Below are 23411 nucleotides of genomic sequence, written 5' to 3' on the forward strand. Positions count from 1 at the left end.
ATAACCAGAGTTGCATTAAGCTCTTTGAGAATCTAGTGTTTCATGATTAGTCAAAGCATATTGATATCCGGTGTCACTTTGTCAGAGACTGTGTCCAACGAGGAGCTGTACAGTTGAGCTACACTCCTACAGGAGAACAGGTGGCAGACATCCTTACCAAGGCCCTTGGAAGAACCAAGTTTGATTATTTCTGGGAGAAGATGGGGATGATAAAGAATCCATTTCAGTAGCAGAAATGGGTATAATGTTGTAGTGCAGTAACAGTCAGCAGTAGCACAATGCAACATGATGAGGAGTTTGCAGTGCAGATGCAGTGTTGGGAAGAAGGCCCAGTAGCAACACGGATGCAGAGGGAGTTGCAATGCAGATGTAGTGTTGGGAAGATGGACCAGTAGCAACACGGATGTAGAGGGAGCTGCAGTATAGATGTAGGAGTGGTAGTGATAGAGCCATGGGCAGCAGTACAGGATGCAGCAGTGCAAAGGATATTGGGCAGGGAGGCTTAGCATCAGCACGGGTACCAATTCCATATGATTAGAGTAATGCTCAGTGTGGAGTATTACTAGAGCGCAATCCTCACAAAGAGGGAGTGTTGATTTGGGGTAGCATCGGATGTTCTCTAGCCATGAAAATTGGTGGAGAGGTTAAAGCACATGAGATCTCCAAGACCCAGAAATGGTTTGGGTAGATTCTACCTGTTTGGGAGATATTAAAATAATTAATATTTTTAATGGAGTACCCAAGTCTAAACTTAGGAAAAATAAAATATTAATGGGTATTAATATAAAATTGGGATAGAAGGTTCCAAAAGTCATAGATCAAGCCAAATTGAATCTTAGCCATTGATTAGAGATTTAATTTCGGTCGTTGAAGGACCGGCAAGAAAAGTATAAGAAGAGGCTTGAGGGTCAGTTGGAGAACACAGTGAGGGAGACCAGTCAATTCGATTTTTGTAGCGGGGTTAGCTGAGAAATTTGAACTAGTGGTCTGGGGAGCAGCAGGAGGCAGTGGGTATGAAACAGAGTTGGGATCAACACCAAAAGATCAGCGCAGAGGTTGGAGAGGCAGATGTAGAGGCAGCAGACTGCGCAGTCACTAGAAGGCCTACGTGGGTGACGCAGAGAGGCAGGCGCTGACGCAGTAGGCCTGGGAACTGCGTAGAGGCCAATAAGCCTGGCACTGAGGTTGGGAGAAGTGCTGGAGAATTTGTTCTATGTTGGGTAAGCCAGTTTGGCACCCAGTTGTACTGAAGAATTGCTAAATAATAAAATTCTCCTATGCTGCACTAGTTTTCCTGCATTGGGTTTTTCCGAGGACATTTGTCCAAAATATCTGTGCTGATTCTTATGCATATGTTTGTTTCTGTATTATGGTGTGATATCTGCAGCAGAATTTATTTTAATGTTTACTGAAGGGTTTTTCGTAAATAACTTATTGGCAAATAAGTAGGTAAAATAAATCAGTTGTTGCAGTAATAGAATTTTCACACTATGTATGTCTGAAGAGGGTTGCTCTGATGCTCTAATGTGTACTCCAGTTGTACCATTAGGCAATCCAACTGTTCCCCAATGCCAGTGAGTGTGGCTGATGACTTGGCACAAACCGCTCTCATGCCCTCCATCTCCTCATTTTGCTGCAGAATGCCCCTTGCATTGTCGTGGCCTTCTCTCTCAATGTTAGAAGGTCGCTCTGGAACTGATGAAACTACCGTGGGCATTTATCTCCTGTAAACTCGGTCATAGCTCTAGATACCTCAACAACTGTCGACATCCCATCCACGGGTGGCACCTCCTCAACAGATGGCTCTATGGGTGTAGGCTCTATCCTCTCGACCAAGGTGTCAACTAGGGCTATGAAAGAGGTCTCTAAAAATGGTGACTTATGTGCCACATTGGGTATATCGATGTGCTCCTCACCATCTTCTAGGTCCTCAGCATCATGCTCAACCTTCTCCTCAGGCTCTGGATATCTAAAGCTAGGTCTCCACTAGCAAAAGCAACTTTGGTCTCACCCTCTAACTATCCCTGTCCTGCCTGCACCTTTTCAGGAGATCTGATACCCTGATTCTGGCGACTTCCCTACATGATGTAGATCGATGCACCCCCACATCCTGCGCACCTCTAGTGCCTTTGCTGTAAGGGTGAGGATGGGTCTGGTCTATCACCCTCCTCAATTGGGCCAACCTCTCATCGTTCCAATAGATTCCACTCCAGAATTTTGTTGGAGATCAAATGCACAGCTGATTACAAAACATATACACAGCAAATAAAATCATGCACATAAAGACACAGTAATTGACGTGGTTCACCCAACCAATCTGGGCTACGTCCACAACATAGGCATCGGCAATTCTTTATTAATCAAACAGGAGATTACATAAACTCTCATACCCTCATCAAAAACAATCCGTATGGATACCTGTTATATAGCAAAGAGAATCTAACTGCCTCATAAATCCTCTCAACTCAAATTTAGGATGCATTAACTCCCTCCCAACAAACTGGAGCTAATCTAGGAACTGATTCCTATTGTTGTCATCTACTGAGATTTTGCCTATCTTATACAAAACAGAAAATCTGAACAATATCCACCTTGACAACAATTTGCCTGATGCCCTGTTATTATTATTTTATCTTTTCTGCAAGCCAAGAGAAGCCAAACACCAGCGTAGCTTTTCCAACAAAACTGGTTTCGTGAACATGTCTGCACAATTTTCCTTTGTATGCACCTTTTCAAGAGAGACTCCCCTTTCAGTGATAACCTGTCTTACAAAATGGTACTTAATTGGAATATGCTTTGATTTACTATGATAGGTCGGATTCTTAGCCAAATGTATTGCACTTTGACTATCACAAAGTAACCTGATGTTGTCCTGTAACCTACCAAACTCACCAAGCAAACCTTTCAACCAAACCACCTCTTTGCAAGCATGCGAAGCAGCAATGTATTCTGCTTCAGTAGTGGATAAAGCGACAATGTTCTGTAGCTTTGACATCCAGCTTATAGCTCCACCTGCAAGAGTAAAGACATACCCTGAAGTTGACCTTCTCTTATCCAAATCACCTGCAAAATTGGAATCAACATATCCGCAAACAAATTCACTACTCTTATTGTAAGTGATACAATAGCTACTTGTGCCTCTCAGATACCGAAGCACCCATTTCACTGTTGACCAATGTTCTTTACCCGAATTTGCCATATACCTGCTGACAACCCCAACTGCATGTGAAATATCTGGTCGCGTACACACCATCGCATACATTAAACATCCTACTACATTAGCATAAGGAATTCGAGACATATAATCATTTTCTTCATTTGAATTAGGACATAAACTCGAAGAAAGCTTGAAATGGGAAGCGAGAGGGACTGACACAGGCTTCACGCTATTCATACCAAACCTCAAAAGTATTTTCTCAATATACTTCTGTTGTGATAGCCATAACTTACCATTGCTCCTGTCTCTGAAAATCTCCATGCCCAAAATCTGTCTTGCTGCTCCTAGATCTTTCATATCAAACGTCCTTGCCATCTGAGCCTTCAACCTGTTGATTTCTTCTATGCTTTTGCTTGCTAAAAGTATATCGTCAACATACAATACCAAGATAATGAATATGCCATTATTTAACTGTTTAAAATAAACACAATGATCATATTCACTTCTAACATATTTCTGACTCAATATGAAAGAATCAAACTTCTTATACCACTGCCGAGGCGACTGCTTCAGGCCATATAATGACTTCTTGAGCCTGCAGACAAATTTCTCATTGCGATGTTGAACAAACCCTTCCGGTTGTTCCATATATATTTCCTCATCTAAGTCTCCAGGTAGAAATGCAGTCTTAACATCTAATTGCTGCAACTCTAAATCAAGCAAAGCCACTAATGCTAACACAATTCTAATTGAAACAATTTTAACCACTGGTGAAAAAATCTCATGAAAGTCAATACCGGCTTTCTGAGAAAACCCTTTTGCAACCAGCCGTGCTTTGTACCTGTCTTCCGTATCATTCACACCCCGTTTCAGCTTGAAAACCCATTTACACCCCACAGTTTTCCTGCCTTTCGGAAGCTCAACCAGATCCCATGTGCCATTCTTACCCAAGGCCATCATTTCGTCCTTCATGGCTGCTTTCCACTTATCACTCTTCGAACCTTCTATTGCTTCCTGATAGCACAGAGGTTCATCGTCATTAGCAGTAAATGCAACAGAAGTGACATAATCATCATACCTTCTCAGTGGCCGTTTGATTCTTGTCGACCTCCTTAATGATGTTTTTGGCGCTTCCTCGATTGGCTGACTACCATTTGTAGGAACTTCTTGACGATCAGTATCTGAGACCTGTTCATGATCTAGACCTGCACCCTATTCATGATCTGATTCTGAAACCTGTTCATGGCTAGTATCTGAACTATGGTCATCATGACTATCATTAGAAATGCTATCAAACTGAATGTGCTGAAAGTCAGATACATCATCCCGTTTCAATCTACTATCTACATCTAACTGTACAAGAGAGGATTCATTAAACTTTACATCTCTGTTGATGATGATTTTGCGGGTAGTAGGATCCCACAATCTATATTCCTTTGTTCCAACACCATACCCAACAAAGATATACCCTTTAGACTTTGGATCTAATTTAGTTCGCTGATGTTTAGGCACTAGAGCATATGCATCACAACCAAACACTCTGAGTTTAGAATAGTCACAAGGGTGTCCTTTCCATACCTCTTGTGGAATCTTGCAGCCTATCGCCGTTGATGGAGATCGGTTTATCACATAACAAGTTGTTGCCACTGCTTCCGTCCACAACTCCTTTTGCAACCCGGCGTTACTCAGCATACTCCTTGCTCTCTCTAGAAGAGTCCTGTTCATGCGTTCAGCAATTCCATTCTGTTGAGGAGTATAAACCGTGGTCTTATGTCTCTCGATCCCTGCATCCTTGCAATAACTGTCAAACTCCTTGGAAGTAAACTCTCCACCATTGTCAGTTCTTAAACATTTTATTGTTCTACCAGTGTTGTTTTCTACCAATGCTCTAAACTGCTTGAAAACTGAAAAAACATCAGACTTACTTTTCAGCATGTAGACCCACACTTTCCTAGAAAAGTCATCAATGAATGATACAAAATAAGACGAACCACCATATGAAGTTGTAGGAGCTGGACACCACACATCTGAATGGATATAATCAAGTATGCCTTTACTAGTATGGTTGCCTGTTTTAAACTTTTGCTTACTTTGTTTTCCAAACAAACAATGCTTACAGAAATCTAACTTTCCAGACTTTAGATTTGGAAGTAACTTACGATCAGCCAGAATTTTCAACCCTCTTTCACTCATATGCCCCAATCTTTGATGCCATAAGTGAATGGAACCACTGTCATGTTCAGACACCATAGACACAAAATCTGACCCTGTACCTCCTTCTAACTGAAATAGATTTCCTACCTTCTTAGCTTTCATAACTAGTAAGATGCCTTTGTAAATTTTCATTACTCCACCTTGAATTACAGTTTTATATCCATTTGAATCAAGTGCTCCTAATGAAATCAAATTTTTTCTTAAATCTGGTACATGCCTCACATCAGTTAATATTTTTGTTGTCCCATCAAACATTTGTAGTTGTATGCTCCCAATTCCCACAATATTACATGTTACATCATTACCCATGTACACAACACCATCATCAATTGATTTATATGTCGTAAACCAGTCTTTATGAATACACATGTGGTTTGATGCACCGGAATCTAACAACCAATGTTTACCATGATTTGACACATTAACTGATAATACTTCATCACTCATACTTGAACCAGATGTCGAACCTGTATCTGTCGTATTTGCCTCCTTTTCTGTCGAAGAATCTGCTTTAGAAGTTTGCTGCTGTCGCTTCCAACAGTCCTTCTTTAAATACCCTGATTTGCCACAAAACCAACACTTTAGCTTACTCTTCTTCCCTTTTGACTTTGAACGTGAGTCGCTCAGCCTCCTGGAGTGTCTTTCTTTTGAACGACCTCTAACCATCATAGCTTCTGAAGTAGAGGTTTCGGAATGCGACCTTCTCCTTGTTTCTTCCGATAATAAGGATGCAACTACATCATCAAACTCAATAGTTTCTGATGAACTAAGACTTATAGAAGTAACAAAATGATCCCATGATTCGGGCAACGCGCACAATAAAGTAATAGCTTTATCCTTGGATTGAATATTTACTTCTATACTTTGTAATTGCACAAGAAGAGTATTAAAAGCATTTAAATGATCAGCAATCGATGTACCTTCCTTCATTCACAAGCTGTACAACTGTTGCTTCAGGAGAATCCTATTGGTTAAGGATTTGGTCATGTACAGTTTCTCCAGTTTCGTCCACAAACCAGCAGCTGTTGTCTCCGACACGATATTAAACAGGACATCATCAGCTAGACACAGTCGAATAGCACTTATCGCTCTTTCATCCATCTCGGCCCACTCATTATCTGTGATGTTGTAAGGCTGTTTGGATTTGCCCAACAACGCCTTTGCCACACCATGTTGGACAAGCAAATCATACATTTTCACCTTCCAGATCTCGAAATTATTTTTGCCATTAAACTTCTCAATTTCAAACTGGGCACTCTGAGTTCTCGACATTTTGTATAAAAAAAAAAAAAATAATCTCCAGAAAACTAACTGTTAAATACCAGCAATTAAAAAACTGCCTATGCCTTATATGACACTGCCTTTGTTTTTAAAAAAAAAAAAAACAATAAAAAAAACAACCTGTTTCTGTGCAAAATTACAATATAAACTGAGTATCAAACTCGAAAGTAATACATCCCTTTCATGCAAACCACGCGCCAGCAATCAAGCCACGCACCAACAATCAAACCACGCACCAATGTAAGTGCTAGTTTATCATAACAAGTTCAAGGAAAATCAATTTAATTATATATGGAATTAGCATTTCCATACATAGCCTTCACTAAGTGAAACACGGGCATGAATGCGCACTTGGTTAATTAGTTCTCAAGCAAGTTCATGATACCTTTATATAGATACATGGTGATGCGTTATTGCAACCATTATCAGCTCCTGCTGTGGAGATTAACCTTGCGGAATCTGGCAACGCATTATTAATCTGAACACATTATTAATCTGAACGCATTACTGCTGTTTAGCAACCAGAATCTGGTAACGCATTATTAATCTGAATCCAATCTAACACAACTTTAATTGAAACGGGATTACCAATGTAGTTTTACCAGTAGACAATCCCACAATATGCACCAGCACTTGGCACGAACAACAAAAAAAAACTTCACGCATGTTTCACTTAAACAATACGCACCAGCACTTAATTAAATACCAACCGACAACCTCCACGCAGCTGAACAGCATTACCAGCACTCCACTCATCAATCATTCTGCGCCCAGCAACTCTACGCATCAATCAACAAACACGCAGAACAACCAGCGCTCCACGTATGATGAAAACCTCCACGTAGCACTAGGCAACCAACTCCACGCAGATTGACAAATACGCACAGCAGTTCAGCACCATTTCAACGAAGCACGCAGCAAGTGATGTTTTGTGCAGCAGAAAGCAATCAGCAATACCATATCAACGCTCCAGCAGGTAATCTCCAGCACGCAATCTCCAGCACGCACCTCCAGCAGGCAATCTCAGCACCTCCAGCACTCCAACATTGCTCTGATACCACTTGTTGGAGATCAGATGCACAATTGATTACAAAACATATACACAGCAAATAAAATCATGCACATAAAGACATAGTAATTAACGTGGTTCACCCAACCAATCTGGGCTACGTCCACAACATAGGCATCGACAATTCTTTATTAATCAAAAAGGAGATTACATAAACTCTCATACCCTCATAAAAAACAATCTGTATGGATACCTGTTATATAGCAAAGAGAATCTAACTGCCTCATAAATCCTCTCAACTCAAATTTAGGATGCATTAACTCCCTCCCAACAAACTGGAGCTAATCTAGGAACTGATTCCTATTGTTGTCATCTACTGAGATTTTGCCTATCTTATACAAAACAGAAAATCTCAACAAATTTCTGCATACTTAATTTTCCTTGAGCCATGGGTTTGTCTACTGTTTCACCGGTCATTGTGCATTCATACCCAAATCTCCCATGTTCTTGTTGGCTACCCATAGCTAGGCCAAGATCAAGGCTCTGATACCACTGTAATGTTCCTAATGGACTTATGCAATGAATAACTGAAGCATCAACTAGAAAACGACCAAAAAGCTTTACACACAAGGCACCAAAACACCCAATACAAGTTTTAGAACAACAACTGAGCCATTTTCTTAAAAATCTGGAATAAATGGGAGTACAATAACAAGGAACAAGTGCACCTAGGCTTGCTTAAGCAACTTGAAGCAAACCCAAGGTGAGAAAAATGCCCCAATGGGTAGAAATTTCGACCCCCAAACTTCCTTTGTGCTGCCTAGAAATTGTGCCACTGCTGCTATCTGAAAATGGTTGGAATCCCTTGCTGGGATGCCCAGATTGGCTTGAAATTGTTGTTGTAGCTTCCTCTTAATTTTTCCCCCAGGATCCAGAAAGGAATTGGTTGCAATCCTTCACGCCAGAAAAACCACAAAATGGAGCAAATTATCAACAACTGTTGGTTGGAAAGAGACAACTGTTTGAGCCCACCAGAGTGCTCAGAAAATTCAGCCAAATTAATATTGGCCTCTCCTCAACAAACCTAGAAAAACCTAGAAAGGGTTGGGCCTAATTCCAACCTTCCAAAATCACCCCCAATTTGTGTGAGCATTCTCTACAGTTGGGTAATTCGTACTGCTTGAAAAATAGTTGCCAAATCCCTCCAAAATTAGCTGAGAATACCTCTAAGAATCATCCTTATGTCCCCTTGTAAATCTTCAGCCCCAACTCCGGTTCAAGCCCACCACAACCAACATGCTCTAATGACCACACAGTCCTAGCGAAACCACTTCTATGCTGGCCCAGGAAGACGAATTTCGGCCTGTATGTAATCCACTCAGCCAACCCTTCAAACCACTGCAAAATCGCTGCTAGGTGCCAAGAGAATATGCCTCTAAATTCCTGGAACCCACACTGTCATGAAGCTCACTCCCCACAACAGTGCGTGGTCCTTTACTACGCCCAACCTGCTCCTTGATAGCTCGAATTTCCCCGTGAAATCCCTTCGGAACAACTCCAAGAATGTAGCAAAGCTCCCCAAAATCTTGTTGTTTTGCCATTGCAGATTTCCCAGAAAGCATGCTCGTTTATGAGGTCCCTATTTTGGGTTTCCAAGTTCCATACCGCTGATCCTTTGGGGGGGTCTTTGTACCATAGTATATCATCTGTTCTCTTGGGCATATTATATTTTCCTGTCCACATTTGTTTCCATAGATCCCTTCCTCCTCCTAACCATCTCCACCATTGTTTTGCGCCCTAGGGTGGCACTCGAAGTCCATCAAAGTAGGAGTTGAGATCTCCCCTCCGAAATCTCGTGTGCTAAACAAAAGATGCCAATTGCTGCCCCCACCCTTCTATTTATAATTGTTGCCTCGCCTTTCCTTGTGGGTCCCTCCTCCAAATATTTCGACCTCCCTTCACAAAATCGTTTTTTCCTCCAAGGGATGCATATTCCTTGAGGGGTGGTCCCCACATTCCAACAACTCCACAAATTTTCCCCTTTTTCTAAAGTGGGGCCTCCTCTTTACCCAAAACTCAAATCTTCCTTTGATTTCTCCATTTTCCTAAGTTGCGGGTCAAAATATCCCCCCCAATTGCCAAAATTACAAAAACGGAAATTATTCTTAACAAAATTAATTAATTTGGGGACATTACAGAATTCACCAAGGGGAGATGGGTACTCGCCCAATCTCACTGAATCACCCGAGGGTTTCCGTCCTGGGGCTACAATGAAGTAGAGAAACGGGTTCTCAAACATCTCATACAAGACAATGCTCAATTCCAAGATGCCCCCCATGGCCTCCTTTTTTTATAAATTTGATGGACCCCTCTAGAACCTCCTATTTTATTATTATTTTAATCATGGAGCACTTTTCCCTCTTTTTATTTCAATTAAAATATTCTTTTTAATATGGGAAAAGGGTAAATTGGCTACCATGCCTTCTCAAGTTACTGAAAATCACTTCTAACTATCCCATCCTATAGATCTTCTCATCCTGGTTCCAATGAGCTATTACACTAAGGTGTTCCATCAAGTATTCCTCTTGGAACACCACCTTAAGCGTAATTAATTGAGTTAGGCCCGATAATAACCTTGTTTTTCAAAAGATGTTGGAATGCAACGGAATGAAAGGCAAGTTGTGCAGATGATGGAGCACACCAAGCGAATGCCATAGGAACCCATATAAACTCCTCAAAACCTCATGAAACATCTCCAAAAGCCCCTGGGTCCGCTGATGATGTAAACTTGCACCTATGACTTGTTTGCCTCAAACCCTGAAAGGCCATCCTAACCATGCCATGAGGAACACCAAAAAAAGGAACATCAGATCGTAGCAGAGCTACCTGCTTTTAGAATCATTCTAGCATGTAGATTAATGACAATTTGTTTATAGCTATTGATCACCCTTTTGCCTATTGTGACATCATTGCCCTGGTAGCCATTTTCAAGCTTCACACTGCTACTTTTTTCGGATGTGTATTCTATCTGCCTTGTACTTTGTATTATCATATTTCAGCTAATAAGGCCATCAATGGTGTTGTCTCCATTTCTGCTTGCTTCCTTACATGTGTTTAATCAACTCGAGAATTCTAGATAGTATGTATGGACTATATTTTGCATTGATGGGGCTAAACATGAAGATTGTCTCACATAAATTAAAAGATTTTTGTTACTCCTTACTGTTTTAACTTGTATAGGAGGAAAGTCAACAGAGTTAATCATAATGGTTTTATATAAAACAATTAAAATGAGTAAAAGTACCCTGCAAATCCTTGTCACAAAATCAATTAAACACATAAAATTTTGGAAAATTGAGAAGCCCCACTGAGTAAAGGTGTGGGCACGTCACCATTGTTTTAGGGCTGGTAACACTCTAGATCACATTAATATCTCTTTTAATTAATATTAATTTGACTTTCAGTAAGACATGGTCAGACACTTTCCTTTTACAATTTAACAATAAAATTTAAATGGAGGATCATGTGGATGATGATGGGATCTAAGCCCCAGACCAAAAATGGTATGGAGAAGGCAGATAACTGTCAATTTCATATTAATAAGCATGAAAGATAAACTAACCAGAAACTAAATAGGACATATTGCAATATGAAGGTTGGAGCAAAGTTGGCAAGGGATGCAAAGATGAAAGTGAATAACCAATATAGTGATGATGTACTGTTGGCATTAAGAAGCATGGTGGATAGACTATTAAGAACTTAAATAGTCGACAATACAATGAGCAGATTCTAGCAAGGTGGACTATGCAGATGAAGATGAATGCAGATGCCGAGTACAGTTGAGGAAGGCATGTTGAAATGACTGGAAATAGGAAGCTGATAGTTGGAGATAATTTAGTTGTTTGATTGAAAGAGTGGTAAATTGCATGGTTGTGAGAGGCTGCTAATACAGGCACAAAAGAAGTTTATGGTCTGGAAGGTTGAATAATGGAGAATGTGTTTAAAAATGGTGTTGAGGACATGAATAAGTGAGTTGCATCGCAGCAACACTCAAAAAGGATCTAGTGTAGGACACTTGAAAATGATACAAAATAGGAGCAAACATTCTAATTTAGAAAATGTTCTTCAAATCTTTTACAGTGAAAAACACCCAACTAAATGCTCACACTGAATTGAAAGTACCTTGACTCACTGTCCAAATAATTAAGACTTATTATAGACAGAAGGCTTTTTAGTATACACTACTGATCTCCTATACTTAAATAGTGTCCGTTATAGAATTATATGTTATTGATTGTTTCTATTTTGTTCTTCTGAAATGTATCATTTTTTTAGTCCACTCCAGAGCATTGTCTTATTTAATTAAATGTAATTAGGTAGGTGAGATGCTTGTTATCATAATCTATGACGAATTGAGTTATCTCCTCTTTTATCTTTACCCTTTTCTTATTTTGTATTCATTTTTAACTCGTGATAACTGTTTCTAGTGATATATTTGTGGTTTTTTTCATCTTTGATTATAGCTATGGGATATAAACATGGAGTCTGGTCCAGTTGCAAATTTCAAGATTCATGAACATCTGCGACCTAAGGTCAGTGATCCTCTATCCTCTATCTGTTATTGATTTTTTTGACATATTCCATATTACTCACTGCTAACACCTTTCTTTAAAATACATAACTTCCATTAGTCTCATCATCAGTGAGACAAATGAATTTCACAGTTTGATTCAATGAAGTGTCATACTGTTGCTGGAGAAGTACATTGTTACTCAAAAACTAAATTTTTAAACAAGGAGCTGTATCAAATAGCCCAAGTTTCTTTGGTATCTACAAGAATGAACAAATTATACTGAATGATCAAACATTGTGACAAAGTTTAAAATCCAAAGTGAAAAATAGTTTAAAGTTTTAAATATCATAGATGATGGACTATGGCATAAATGATAAATGACAAACTCCATTTTAGCTCATGAGTGGGATGACCCTGCCCTTCATTCAACCAAGGTCCTCATTTCAGAAATAATAGGTGAAGTAGTGTTACATGGGGATGTTTTCCCAAGGGTAGGGTGCACTCTCCCCACACTCTCAAGTAATAGGTGTTCGAGTGGGGACATTTCCTCAAGTGCCCTTTTGTGGGGGATGCAAAGGAATGCACATGGGGATGCCCATAAATACCTTGAAAAATGGGCCACCCAAAAATAGGTATCATGGAGAGGAAAAAGAGAAACAATTAGTAATTAAAAAAAAATCCCAGCCCTAAGGCATCTACCCTTGAAACTCTAATTAGATTTCATATAAACCCCTTTACACTCGCACAAACTCACATTTACATTTATATTTTTCACATCTTTACAGATTTAAAGTTTAGTGTTTTGGGCAGGGTCCCTTGTGTTGAGGATCCCAACGCCCCCTGTGATGTTTCCTAAAATTTGTGGCAGTGGGGGTGCCTCCACACATCTCTTGGATGCATTTCCACATTTGTGGATCCCCACTTCTATAAAACTTGGTGGAACACTACGGTGAAGATGATGTTGTAGATCATAACAACCCTTGTAACATTCCCTTTATTTTTGCGGGGTGTGGGGGGTGAGTGCTTCCACACATTCCTTGGATGCATTTCCACATTCATAAAAATTGGTGAAGCATTGAGGTGAAGATTGTTCAAATTCTTCTAATAATGCATGCCCTATCTCGCTTATGTCCACCTCCATTCTTTGGATTGATTGTCATTTGTCCCTAGTATTGGTGCCCTCTTATCCTCATCTTTAAGTAAGGGCCTAGAAACTTTTTCCCTTAAGTGGTTGATGCAATTGAAATAAAGATAAAAGAATGTATAGCCACAAGTGAAAGAAAATGTAAAATGTGAAAGATGGTTGGGAGAAATTAAAGTGCGTGGACAAAAGACTAGCTTTAGCTCTACCCCGTTCATCAGCCATCACCCAATTCATAGCATATCATGCTCTATCTAAACAAATGGAACTCATGAATGTCCCAACCTTGGTGAGCAATAAACTGCTACATCTTTAAGGGTTATTGTGATGTCCCCTCTACTTAAATTCACCTAGCAGCTACACCAATTTTCCAATTTTGTCCAAGTTATATCAATTTTGGCTCAACTTAGGATAAGTGGGTGGAAAAAGCAGAATTACTTCATTTTGTGAGAGAAAGCATAACCAAACCTTAGAAAAAGGGAGATATTAAAATGCTAGTGGGAATGGGGGATCACCCAAAAAGGGGAATTCGCACCCCTTAAGCTAGTGCACACTTGTGGGAGGAGAAGAAAAGGGAGGCAAAGCGAATTGAAGGAGAGAGAAGGAAAGCGGGGCCAGTAAGTATAAGTATGAGTAGAGATCCTCCATTTGGGCTTCTTGATCATTTTTACATTGTATGTATTGTTCTCTTGAGTTGTTCAGCCAAGACTACATAGTGCTTCTTAGCACACGGGGTTTTCATGAGAAAATGTCACCCTACCTTCAGTGGACTTCGAGTGTTAGCCCTAGGAGGTCATCTACGCTACATTGGGGAGTTGTTCTGAGATATTTTCAGGTGTTTTCATGGAGTTGCCTCAGCAGACTGGGCGCAGTATGATAATTTGCACTTCTTGGGGGAGCTAGTTGTGGAGCAGATCTTTTGCTGGGCTTTCAGGGAGAGATTTGGACTATTATTTGCTGGAGATTTGGAGTACTAGCTGGGCTTATTTATGTGGGGATTTTGTAGTGATATTGGCACATTTCTAGGGTCTACGCAAGCCTGCACAGAGGCACTTCTTGAGCAGCTTGTGGGAACTAGGAGGATGGGCATTTGCACTGATTTGAGTTGGGATTTTGCAGAGGCATCCAGTGTTGAAATATGTAACTAGGTTCGGTCTTCATAATGGTATATGTAATCATGATTTTATGTATTTATTGTAATGACAAAAATAAATTTATTATTATTGTTCTTGATGCATGGCTTTCATGCTCAAGAAAATTTATTTTGTAGGTCAAGCTCCCATTGAGAGCTTATAGGGCTTATGAGTCATTGTCATTTATGAAAGACCCTTTTAGGGCATGTTACATATTGTAAGAAAGAGTTATTTAAGTCAAAGTCAAGTCAAAGGACCCTCCAAGACCTTGTCAAATTGCAATGAGCAAGTCGGCCTAGAGACAGTTGCAAGTCGGCCTCAAATCATGGACAAGAAAGCCTATATAGGGAAGGACTCGACATCATTCAAGGACACACTTCACTCACAAGTTCGATCACAAGAAAGAAAAGGAGTACGAAGAAGAAGAGACGAAGAAGGAAGAGAAAATCGAGTTTTTGGGATTGTTTCTGGGTTAATTCTCTCCACATGTGCAAAGGAATTAGGGTTCTTGTTGCTATAGAAAAGTCGAGTTGCAGAAGTGAAGTTAGGTCATCAAAAGGAGCTATTTTGGAAGTTGAATTCTCTAGGAGAGAGAATCTACCCAAGCGAAGGAGAAAGGAACAAGATCTAGGGTTTTTGCAGAAGATTTTTTTGGGCAGGTTGAAGTTGCAGAAGATTTTTCTGGGTAGGTTGAAGTTGTAGAAGAATCTGCTGGGCAGGTCGAAGTTGCAGAAGAATCTTCATGGGAAGTCGAAATTGCTGGGCAGGTCGAAGTTGCAGAAGAATCTTCATGGGAGGTCGAAATTGCAGAAGAAGTTGCTGGAAGTCAGAATTTGTAGAAGTTGCTAGAAGCAAGGTTTGACTTGGTCTTGGAGGGTCTTGGTCAAGGGTCTAGGTCTTGGAATTGGTCAATTGAAGATTCTATAAGAAGAATAATTCTTGTGGGTTTTCCTCTCAGTTGGAGAGGTTTTGGCCCTGGCTGATAGCCTACATACTGTGTCCTATTGTCTCATTGTTCTTTATGCTTTGGTAGCTGTTTGATGATAAAGAACACTAATAATAATAAGTGAAAGAAGAAGCTAACTAAGTGAAGTAAAAACACATCACAAGCAGTTATTAGGAAGAGAAATCACCTATCTTGCTACCCCTAGATTTCTCAACATGGTATTAGAGCTAAGGTGACAAAGTCAAGGAAGGGTAGCTTAAAGGACACTCAAGGACCAAAGCACTAGAAGATCATCAATTGCATCAATCATTAAGAAGGACCACTCATCTCAAAAGGCACTACAAGAACAAAGATTACATCATCATCTTGAAGGAAGTTACTAAAGAAGACCTAAAAAACCTAGTTCGTTCAAAGAAAAATTTTACACTTTAAGCATTCTTGGGAATGTTGCACAATCATCACCTTTAGATGAAGGAAATCTCAAAGACTCTACTCAAAGCAAGAAGAACTACAAATTGGAGGATCTTGAAGTCTCTACATCAAAGAAAAATCAAGAAGACATTCTCTTCATCATCAAGCAACCAAGGTGATCTCCCTCTCTTTGAAGGATCACTTTTGAAGTAAGACATCTCCATCAAGAAGTTATCTTCCACTATCAATATCATCATCAAATTCAAGAAGGCAGTGAGTTGAAGATATTTTCATCAATGAGTATCTTCACAAGTAAGTATCCTTATGCACATCTGAATCTATCAAAATGTCTTTTTTGCAAGGAAATCAAGAAGGTGGTTGGGGCATCAAACTTTCTTGCATGGAAGAAGAGGACAGATTTGATCCTCATAGAAAATGAAGTCGTAAATCATGTTAAGAGCTCAATCACTAAACCTCCAGAGGAAGAAGCTCGAGCTTTTGCAAAGTACATGAAAGGGGAAGTTAGGGCTCAAAGGATTATCATAGAATTCATTAAACATCCCCTCATACCATATGTATCAAAATTAGAAACATCAAAAGAAATATATGAAAAACTTGTAGAATTATTCTCCGTAAGCACTGCAAGAGAAGTGATCTCGTTAAGACAAGAACTCTACAAGATGAAGATATCAAAAGAAGGAATAGCCTCATACTTTATGAGGGTGTTAGAAATTAGAGACCAACTACAAGAGTTGGGAGAAATAATGTTTGATAAGGAAATGACAACTATAGTACTTACTGCACTACCAGAGGGTTGGGGCAACTTTACATGAAGGATCTATGGAAAGAAAGAGGCTACCCCATTCACTGAACTGTGGTCACTATGCAAAATTGAAGAAACCATGCTAAAGGAAAAAAGTGATGTAGGATCAAACGAACAAACACAAGCATTTGCTTCCATGGCAAAGAGAAAAGGAAACTTTGGAATCTTTGGTCCTCGGAAAAGGAAGAAGAATATGGCAAAGGTTCAATGCTACGATTGTCAAGAATATGGGCACTACAAGAGAGATTGTCCCAAGCTCAAGAAGGACAACAACAAAAGAGGAAGGGAGGAAGCCCATATCACTGAAGAAGTGGAAGAAGTTGAAAAGAAGAAGTCAAAGAAGGAAGAAGTGAAAGATCTCTACTATGATTGAGACAATCTTCTTCACCAAGTTCTTTTCAGTTTTTGTATAACTATCATGGTAGGAAGCATTAGAAGCATGATAGGATGCATCATTTTAGGAGATGGCATCATAAGAGCATACGAATGAAGCAAGAGCTCATGACATCATCAACAGAAGCTTGAAAGATAGCTAAAGTAGAAGTCTATGGCAGTCATCATTAGAAGGAAGTAGCTCTTGGTAACCTCATTAGAAGCATAAGTAGTACTTATGGGTAGAAGAAATTCATCTAGTGTAGAACTCATCATACATCATTGGAAAGAAGCATTTGCAAGATGAGGATAATCAAGATCCTCCATTGGAATCTTCATTAAAAGGTTCATCTCTTGGAAGAAGCAAGTGTCTCGCTAAGACTACCACCTTGGATGGGATTCACTATTTGGAAGAATGATGGTATGATGAAAAAGGAATGCAACATGTCGAGATGGTTGAAATACTCTTAATCAAGGAAAGGAAGTTACTGAAGGAATTCTAGATGACCAAAAGAAGAAAAGAGGTATGTATGCATATGTTTGATAAGTTAGGTCATGTCATCATATAGTTGCAGATAACTGGGATCAATACTCTACCTCATGAGTATGATCAAAAGAAAGGGTTCTCTTCTGTTGGAAAGATGCATTGAAGGCATGGTTCACATATTGACTAGATGAAATCAACATAATATGTCCTCATATGAAATATGAGGTGGTTGACAAAGATGAAGGAACTATGATTGGAAGTTCTTGGGAAGCAATATGTGAATAAAGAAAAGAAGAGATCGTGAAAGATGCAACTATGGTCACCTAGAAAAGGCAATCAACATCCAATGACTAGAAGAATTGGCCATGATATCTCCATGGGAAAGATATGAAGACATTGGGAAAGTCTGGAAAGAAAGAAGACCCTTGACAATTGAATATCTTGGAGATGTGTCAATATATATGCAGGATGTTGATTTTGCAACAAGCAGATGTCATGATGAAGGGCCATCACAAAAAGGTAATTGTGATTTGATGTTCATCTTTGATTTTTTGAACAACATCTGGATGGGTTGATACAGGGCTACCAAAAGTGAGTTGTGGATGTCATCTACAACTAAGTGCTCATGTGGAAGGATGGAAGATCCTAAAACATACATGGTGTGGAAAAGGTAGTTGTATGAAGGAAAGGCAGATATGGACTAGCAGATCACTTTCTGAGAAAGGGAAGGGTGACATGACTAACATGGTTCATGAAGGAAAGTGATGGATGGATGATGCCCTATAGGACGAAGAAGAAGAAATTCATGACATCAAATAGAGGAGCTCTTCAAGAAACTGAAGGTCCCATGATCTCCACCAAAGAAGAGGTAGCTACTGCTGGAAATAGGTCCATAGTTAAGAGGGAGCTTGGAAGCAAGTTTTTGGTTAAAACTTGGCAAGCAAGTCCCTAGCTAAGAGGGAACTTGGACAAGTCCCTGGTTGAGAGGGAGCTTGGGTACACTCCTACATAGGAATGGGTATATCCTCCCTAGTTGAGAGGGAGAGATAGGCACATCATTCTTGTCTTCACTTGGGAAGAAAGAATGGACGATTGGGTAAGCATCTGACATTTGATGCTCTTTGAGAATGTGGTAGGGCATCCAAGATAAGAGTAGTCGTAGAGGACTGATATTCTTTGAGGAATGGGAATCCAAGATAAGAATAGTCGTGGAAGGGCATACCCTGTGAACACCGGGGTGGGATATGTTCTTTGAGAGACAACGATGATGGTGTCTACAAATCATTGGTATCGCCAGTGTTGTGCTTTGATCTTGTGGAGAGATAGAGTTGTTAGTCAAGGCCTTGCTATGTCACAATGCTGGTCGATATGAAGCTATATAGATGGGTTACCAATCCGACTCTTCTTATGGGAATTCCTCAGATTGAAAATGTCCAAGTACCTTGTATGGATTATGAATACCTCCCTAGTTAAGAGGGAGTATTGAAATATGTAACTAGGTTCGGTCTTAATAATGGCATATGTAATCATGATTTTATGTATTTGATGTAATGAGAAAAATAAATTTATTATTATTGTTCTTGAGGCATGGCTTTCATGCTCAAGCAAATTTATTTTGTAGGTCAAGCTCCCATGGAGAGCTTCTAGGGCTTATGAGTCATTGTCATGTATGAAAGACCCTTTTAGGGCATGTTACATATTGTAAGAAAAAAATATTTAAGTCAAAGTCAAGTCAAAGAACCCTCCAAGTCTCAAGACCTTGTCAAATTGCAATGAACAAATCGACCTAGAGACAATTGCAAGTCGGCGTCAAATCATGGCTAAGAAAGCTTATATAAGGAAGGAGTCAGGACTGAGCATCATTCAAGGACACACTTCACTCACAAGTTCAATCACAAGAAATAAAAGGAGTACAAAGAAGAAGAGGACGAAGGAGGAAGAGAAAGTCAAGTTTTTGGGATTGTTTTTGGGCTAATTCTCTCCACACGTGCGAAGGAATTAGGGTTGTTGTTGCTATTGAAAAGCCGAGTTGCAAAAGTGAAGTTAGGTCATCAAAAGGAGCTATTTTGGTAGCCAAATTCTCTAGGAGAGAGAATCTACTCTAGTGAAAGAGAAAGGGACAAGATCTAGGGTTTCTGTAGAACATTTTTCTGGGCAGGTTGAAGTCACAAAAAATCTCTGGGTAGGTCGAAGTTGCAGAAGATTTTTTTTTCGGCAGGTCGAAGTTGCAGAAGAATCTGGTGGGTAGGTCAGTTGCAAAAGAATTTGCTGGGGAGGTTGAAATTGCAGAAGAAGCTGCTGGAAGTCAGAATTTGCAGTTGTTGCTAGAAGCAAGGTTTGACTTGGTCTTGGAGCATCTAGGTCAAGGTTCTAGGTCTTCGAATTGGTCAATTGAAGATTCAATAAGAAGAAGAATTCTTGTGGGTTTTCCTCTCAGTTGGAGAGGTTTTGGCCTTGGTTGATAGCCTACGTACTGTGTCCTGTTGTCTCATTGTTCTTTATGCTTTGGTAGTTGTTTGATGATAGAGAACACTAATATTAATAAGGGAAAGAAGAAGCTAACTAAGTTTAGTAAAAGCACATCACAAGCAGTTGTTAGGAAGAGAATTCACCTATCTTGTTGGCCCTAGATTTCTCAACATTTGGATGAGTGTTTCACTCACTTTTCTTAGCATTTGGAGGGATTGCTTGCATTATTCCATGCAGTGCGTGTTGCCAATCTCTATGGGCAACTCGCACCAATTTGTGGGTTTTCGGGAGTCCATTTGGGTGGTCAAATCCTTTTTGGGTTTGGTGGTGCAAGTTGAGATAGGGGTTTGCCAGAGTTTCAGCTATTTTGGAGCAGTTTGGAGCATTGCACAACCATTTTTACTCATTCAGCAGTAGCAGATTTATTGGACCAGCGCATGCATTCAAAGGGAGCTTGTACTTGCACTTGGACAACCGTACTACACCTGGGTTTTTGACCAGCTTGCAGTAGCAAGACGAGGTTCCTCATTTTATCCATTGTACCTGTTGCACCCATTTTGTCACAAGTCCAAGGAAGCAATTTACAAAATGTTTCAAGGATCATAATCATCAACCAACCACATGATATATCATTGTAAACCCAATTTCTGCAAATTTTAATGTAAATGATGCTAGTATCACTACTTAATTATGTAACAACACCTAGGTAAGCCTTTCATATTGGCAACGAATTTCATCCTAGTAGGTTTTTTAACCTCACCGCATTGTGTTTCTAAATACAGATAATCGACAGAGTTTTTCCTCCAGCTTAAACCCCAAAGCTAGGGTGGAATACATTAATAAAGTTTTAGGTGAGTCTTAGTGTTATATTGAGTCTTTGTAAAATTGGTTTGGGAATAATTTAAGCTATTTGGCTAAATTATTTTATTACAGATCACTTGGTCTACTAAATCATACTGTGCGCAAAATTGGGTAATTATTTGAGGGTCTGTATGTAAAGGTGTATTCCCCCTTTGAGGGTCGAATTTATAATATCTGATGTAAACAATATTTTAGTGCATGGTCTCTCATATGTAAACACCATGGCTAAAATATTTGAGGGTGGAAAAAAAGTAATTAATCCGCTCTTGTGTCAATTGGTTAATTTTTTTGGCTAGAATAAAATAAAATCCCAAGCCAAAAAATTAATTAATTTAGAGTCAAAAAATAATTTTAGAGAAATTAATTTTCTCCAAGTGGAAAATGACCAAAAAATTCGTGGGTCAAATAGAAGTTATTTTTTGGAGGTCCCCATCAAGGCAAAAATGGATTTTTTTAAAAAAAGTGAGCCCTTGGACCTTGGTGGTTAAGTCAATGTCAAAATTATTTTGGATTAATAAAAAGTGGGTTTTATGAGAAATTCGAAATTTTACTCAAAATAAATATTTTCGATGGCAGATATTAAAAGATGATCATATTATTATCAACGGTTGAGATTATTTTGACGGGGATCAAGCCAACTAGCGATTATTTTCCATTTGGAGGATTTCTCTTTAAATAGAAGTCATTTTGCTCCTCAAATTACAATGATTATGGATGGTGTAATTTTGTAACACTAGTATTGGCCCATTTCTCTGCTGGGAAAGTTTGATATCATAATAAAAATACTTTGGGGTTCAGTTCATGGTGTTCTTTATCCATTGATCGGTGGTACGTGTTGGTTATGTGCTTTCCTATATTGTGCTAAATTTTGTATGAGCTTGTTATTTCATTTTTTGGTGATAAGAACATTCTTTTGGTAAAATTTGGTTTTATCTTAGGTGATTTGATTCACCATATGATCTAACAAGTTTTCCTGAGAAGATATATAGAGATTTGCAGGTACACCGACCCTTTGGTCCCAAGTTCACAGAATTTGGAGAATAACCGACCTTGTTTGGGCTCTGAGAATTTTTATTTGGTTTTCTTACTTCGCTAAAGGGTGTGGCCAATATTCTAACTTTCGAAAAACACATTGATCCATTGTCATTATTCAAAATTTATTTTCTCAAAAAAATATTTTATTTACAAGCCTTGTATATTTGTAATTTTTTTATGTAAACTAATTTTGTAAATATACTTCTAACCCTTGTTTTGCAGCTATTCGGGCTTTGGGGTTTATTTTGAATTTTGTCTATATTGGGTTTTTTCGGGAAAAAATTATTTCATTTGTGCAGGTGATCCTTCAAGTTGAATCTGAAATTTTGGAAGAGTTTCAAGGGTTTCTAGCCTTTGGAAAAATTCAATGGGTTTTATTGGAGGTGGATCTAGGTGTAGGAAGGCAAGATCCACCTCTAATTCTCCTCCAAGCTCAATGCTTAAGCAGAGGAAGAAGTCGCTAACCTTTGGTGGCATTTTTGTGGCAAATTTTGGTGATTTTGGAGATTTGAAGTATAATTTCAATTTTTTGCAGGGGTTTGAAATTTTTGTAGACATTCTAGGCCTAGGTTTAGCATCCAAACCCTAGATACAACCATGTTTTCCCTTGCCATCCCTTTGTAGGTCCTCCTAGAAGCCTCGACCTCCATTTTGGAGTCTCGTTTGGTCCTCTAGAGGCCTCAACCTCCTAGCGGCAACCCTTAGGGCTAGGTTGTAGCCCCTAAGGGGCCTCTTTCTTTAGTTGCAAGCCTAGAAAGGCTTGCGACTCCCTTTCTAGGGATTCTTATCCCTGGCCGCAGGCCTTAAGGGCCTCCTACTGCCCTCTGCTAGGCTTCTTCCCTACCGCTACCTCCTTCCCCCTTGCTGTGGTTCCTCTCCCTCTTGGCAACTTCCTTTCCCTTGACGATAGGCCCTAGAGGTCTAATTTGCCTAGCTGCAGGCCTTCTTTTCCCTTGGTCGTTGTCTCTTCTTGGCCTTCCGACCCTCATCGCAACCTTATCCTTGCCTCTTCCCCTCTTTGATTTTGTTATCATTTGATTTTTTTTTCCTCTAACACTTGGTGTTTTGCAGATATTTTGGGCTAATATTTGTGGTTGCAGGGCGTCATTCCATTGGAAAAATTTTGTGCAAGATAATTAGTCATCTTCAAGGGCTAAAAACCTGTTACCGGTCAAACTAGCAGGGGTCCTAGGAGGGGATCCTAAAAGGACGACTACTAGGTCAAGGGCAACAATGGAGAAATAGCCCATTGTCACCTTAGCTAAATCTCCCTACTCTTTACAGACTTTCATTGATTGGAGGAGACCCGGTATGAAGGGAATCACTAGATGAATAAGTCAATGAAGGGGTAAAGAGTGATTATTAAGGGCCTATTCACAAGAGAGATTCAATTTTGTGGCTTGCTTGCTTGAGAAGCAAGGTGTAAAGCCCTCTAAGAAGGGCCAAGGGGATTTCAAGGGCCAGGGTTTGAAAATAGGACTTGTGAAGGAGGGACCTAG

General features: G+C 39.6%; 1 protein-coding gene across 2 annotated transcripts in view; it reads left to right on the top strand.

Moving 5' to 3' along the window:
• The window catches only part of LOC149238954 (serine/threonine protein phosphatase 2A 55 kDa regulatory subunit B beta isoform-like), a 356970-nt gene that overhangs the window by 292195 nt on the left and 41364 nt on the right, over nt 1-23411 (top strand). For both annotated transcript variants that reach the window (XM_089373252.1, XM_089373251.1), the window contains exon 10: nt 12185-12253. In XM_089373252.1, the coding sequence (XP_089229378.1) occupies nt 12185-12253 (69 nt within the window). The remainder of the gene's footprint in view (nt 1-12184; nt 12254-23411) is intronic.

Source organism: Pinus tabuliformis, chromosome 8 (assembly GCF_031772625.1).
Source record: "Pinus tabuliformis cultivar Carrire ecotype Pingquan chromosome 8, CPIR1, whole genome shotgun sequence".
Taxonomy (NCBI): domain Eukaryota; kingdom Viridiplantae; phylum Streptophyta; class Pinopsida; order Pinales; family Pinaceae; genus Pinus; species Pinus tabuliformis.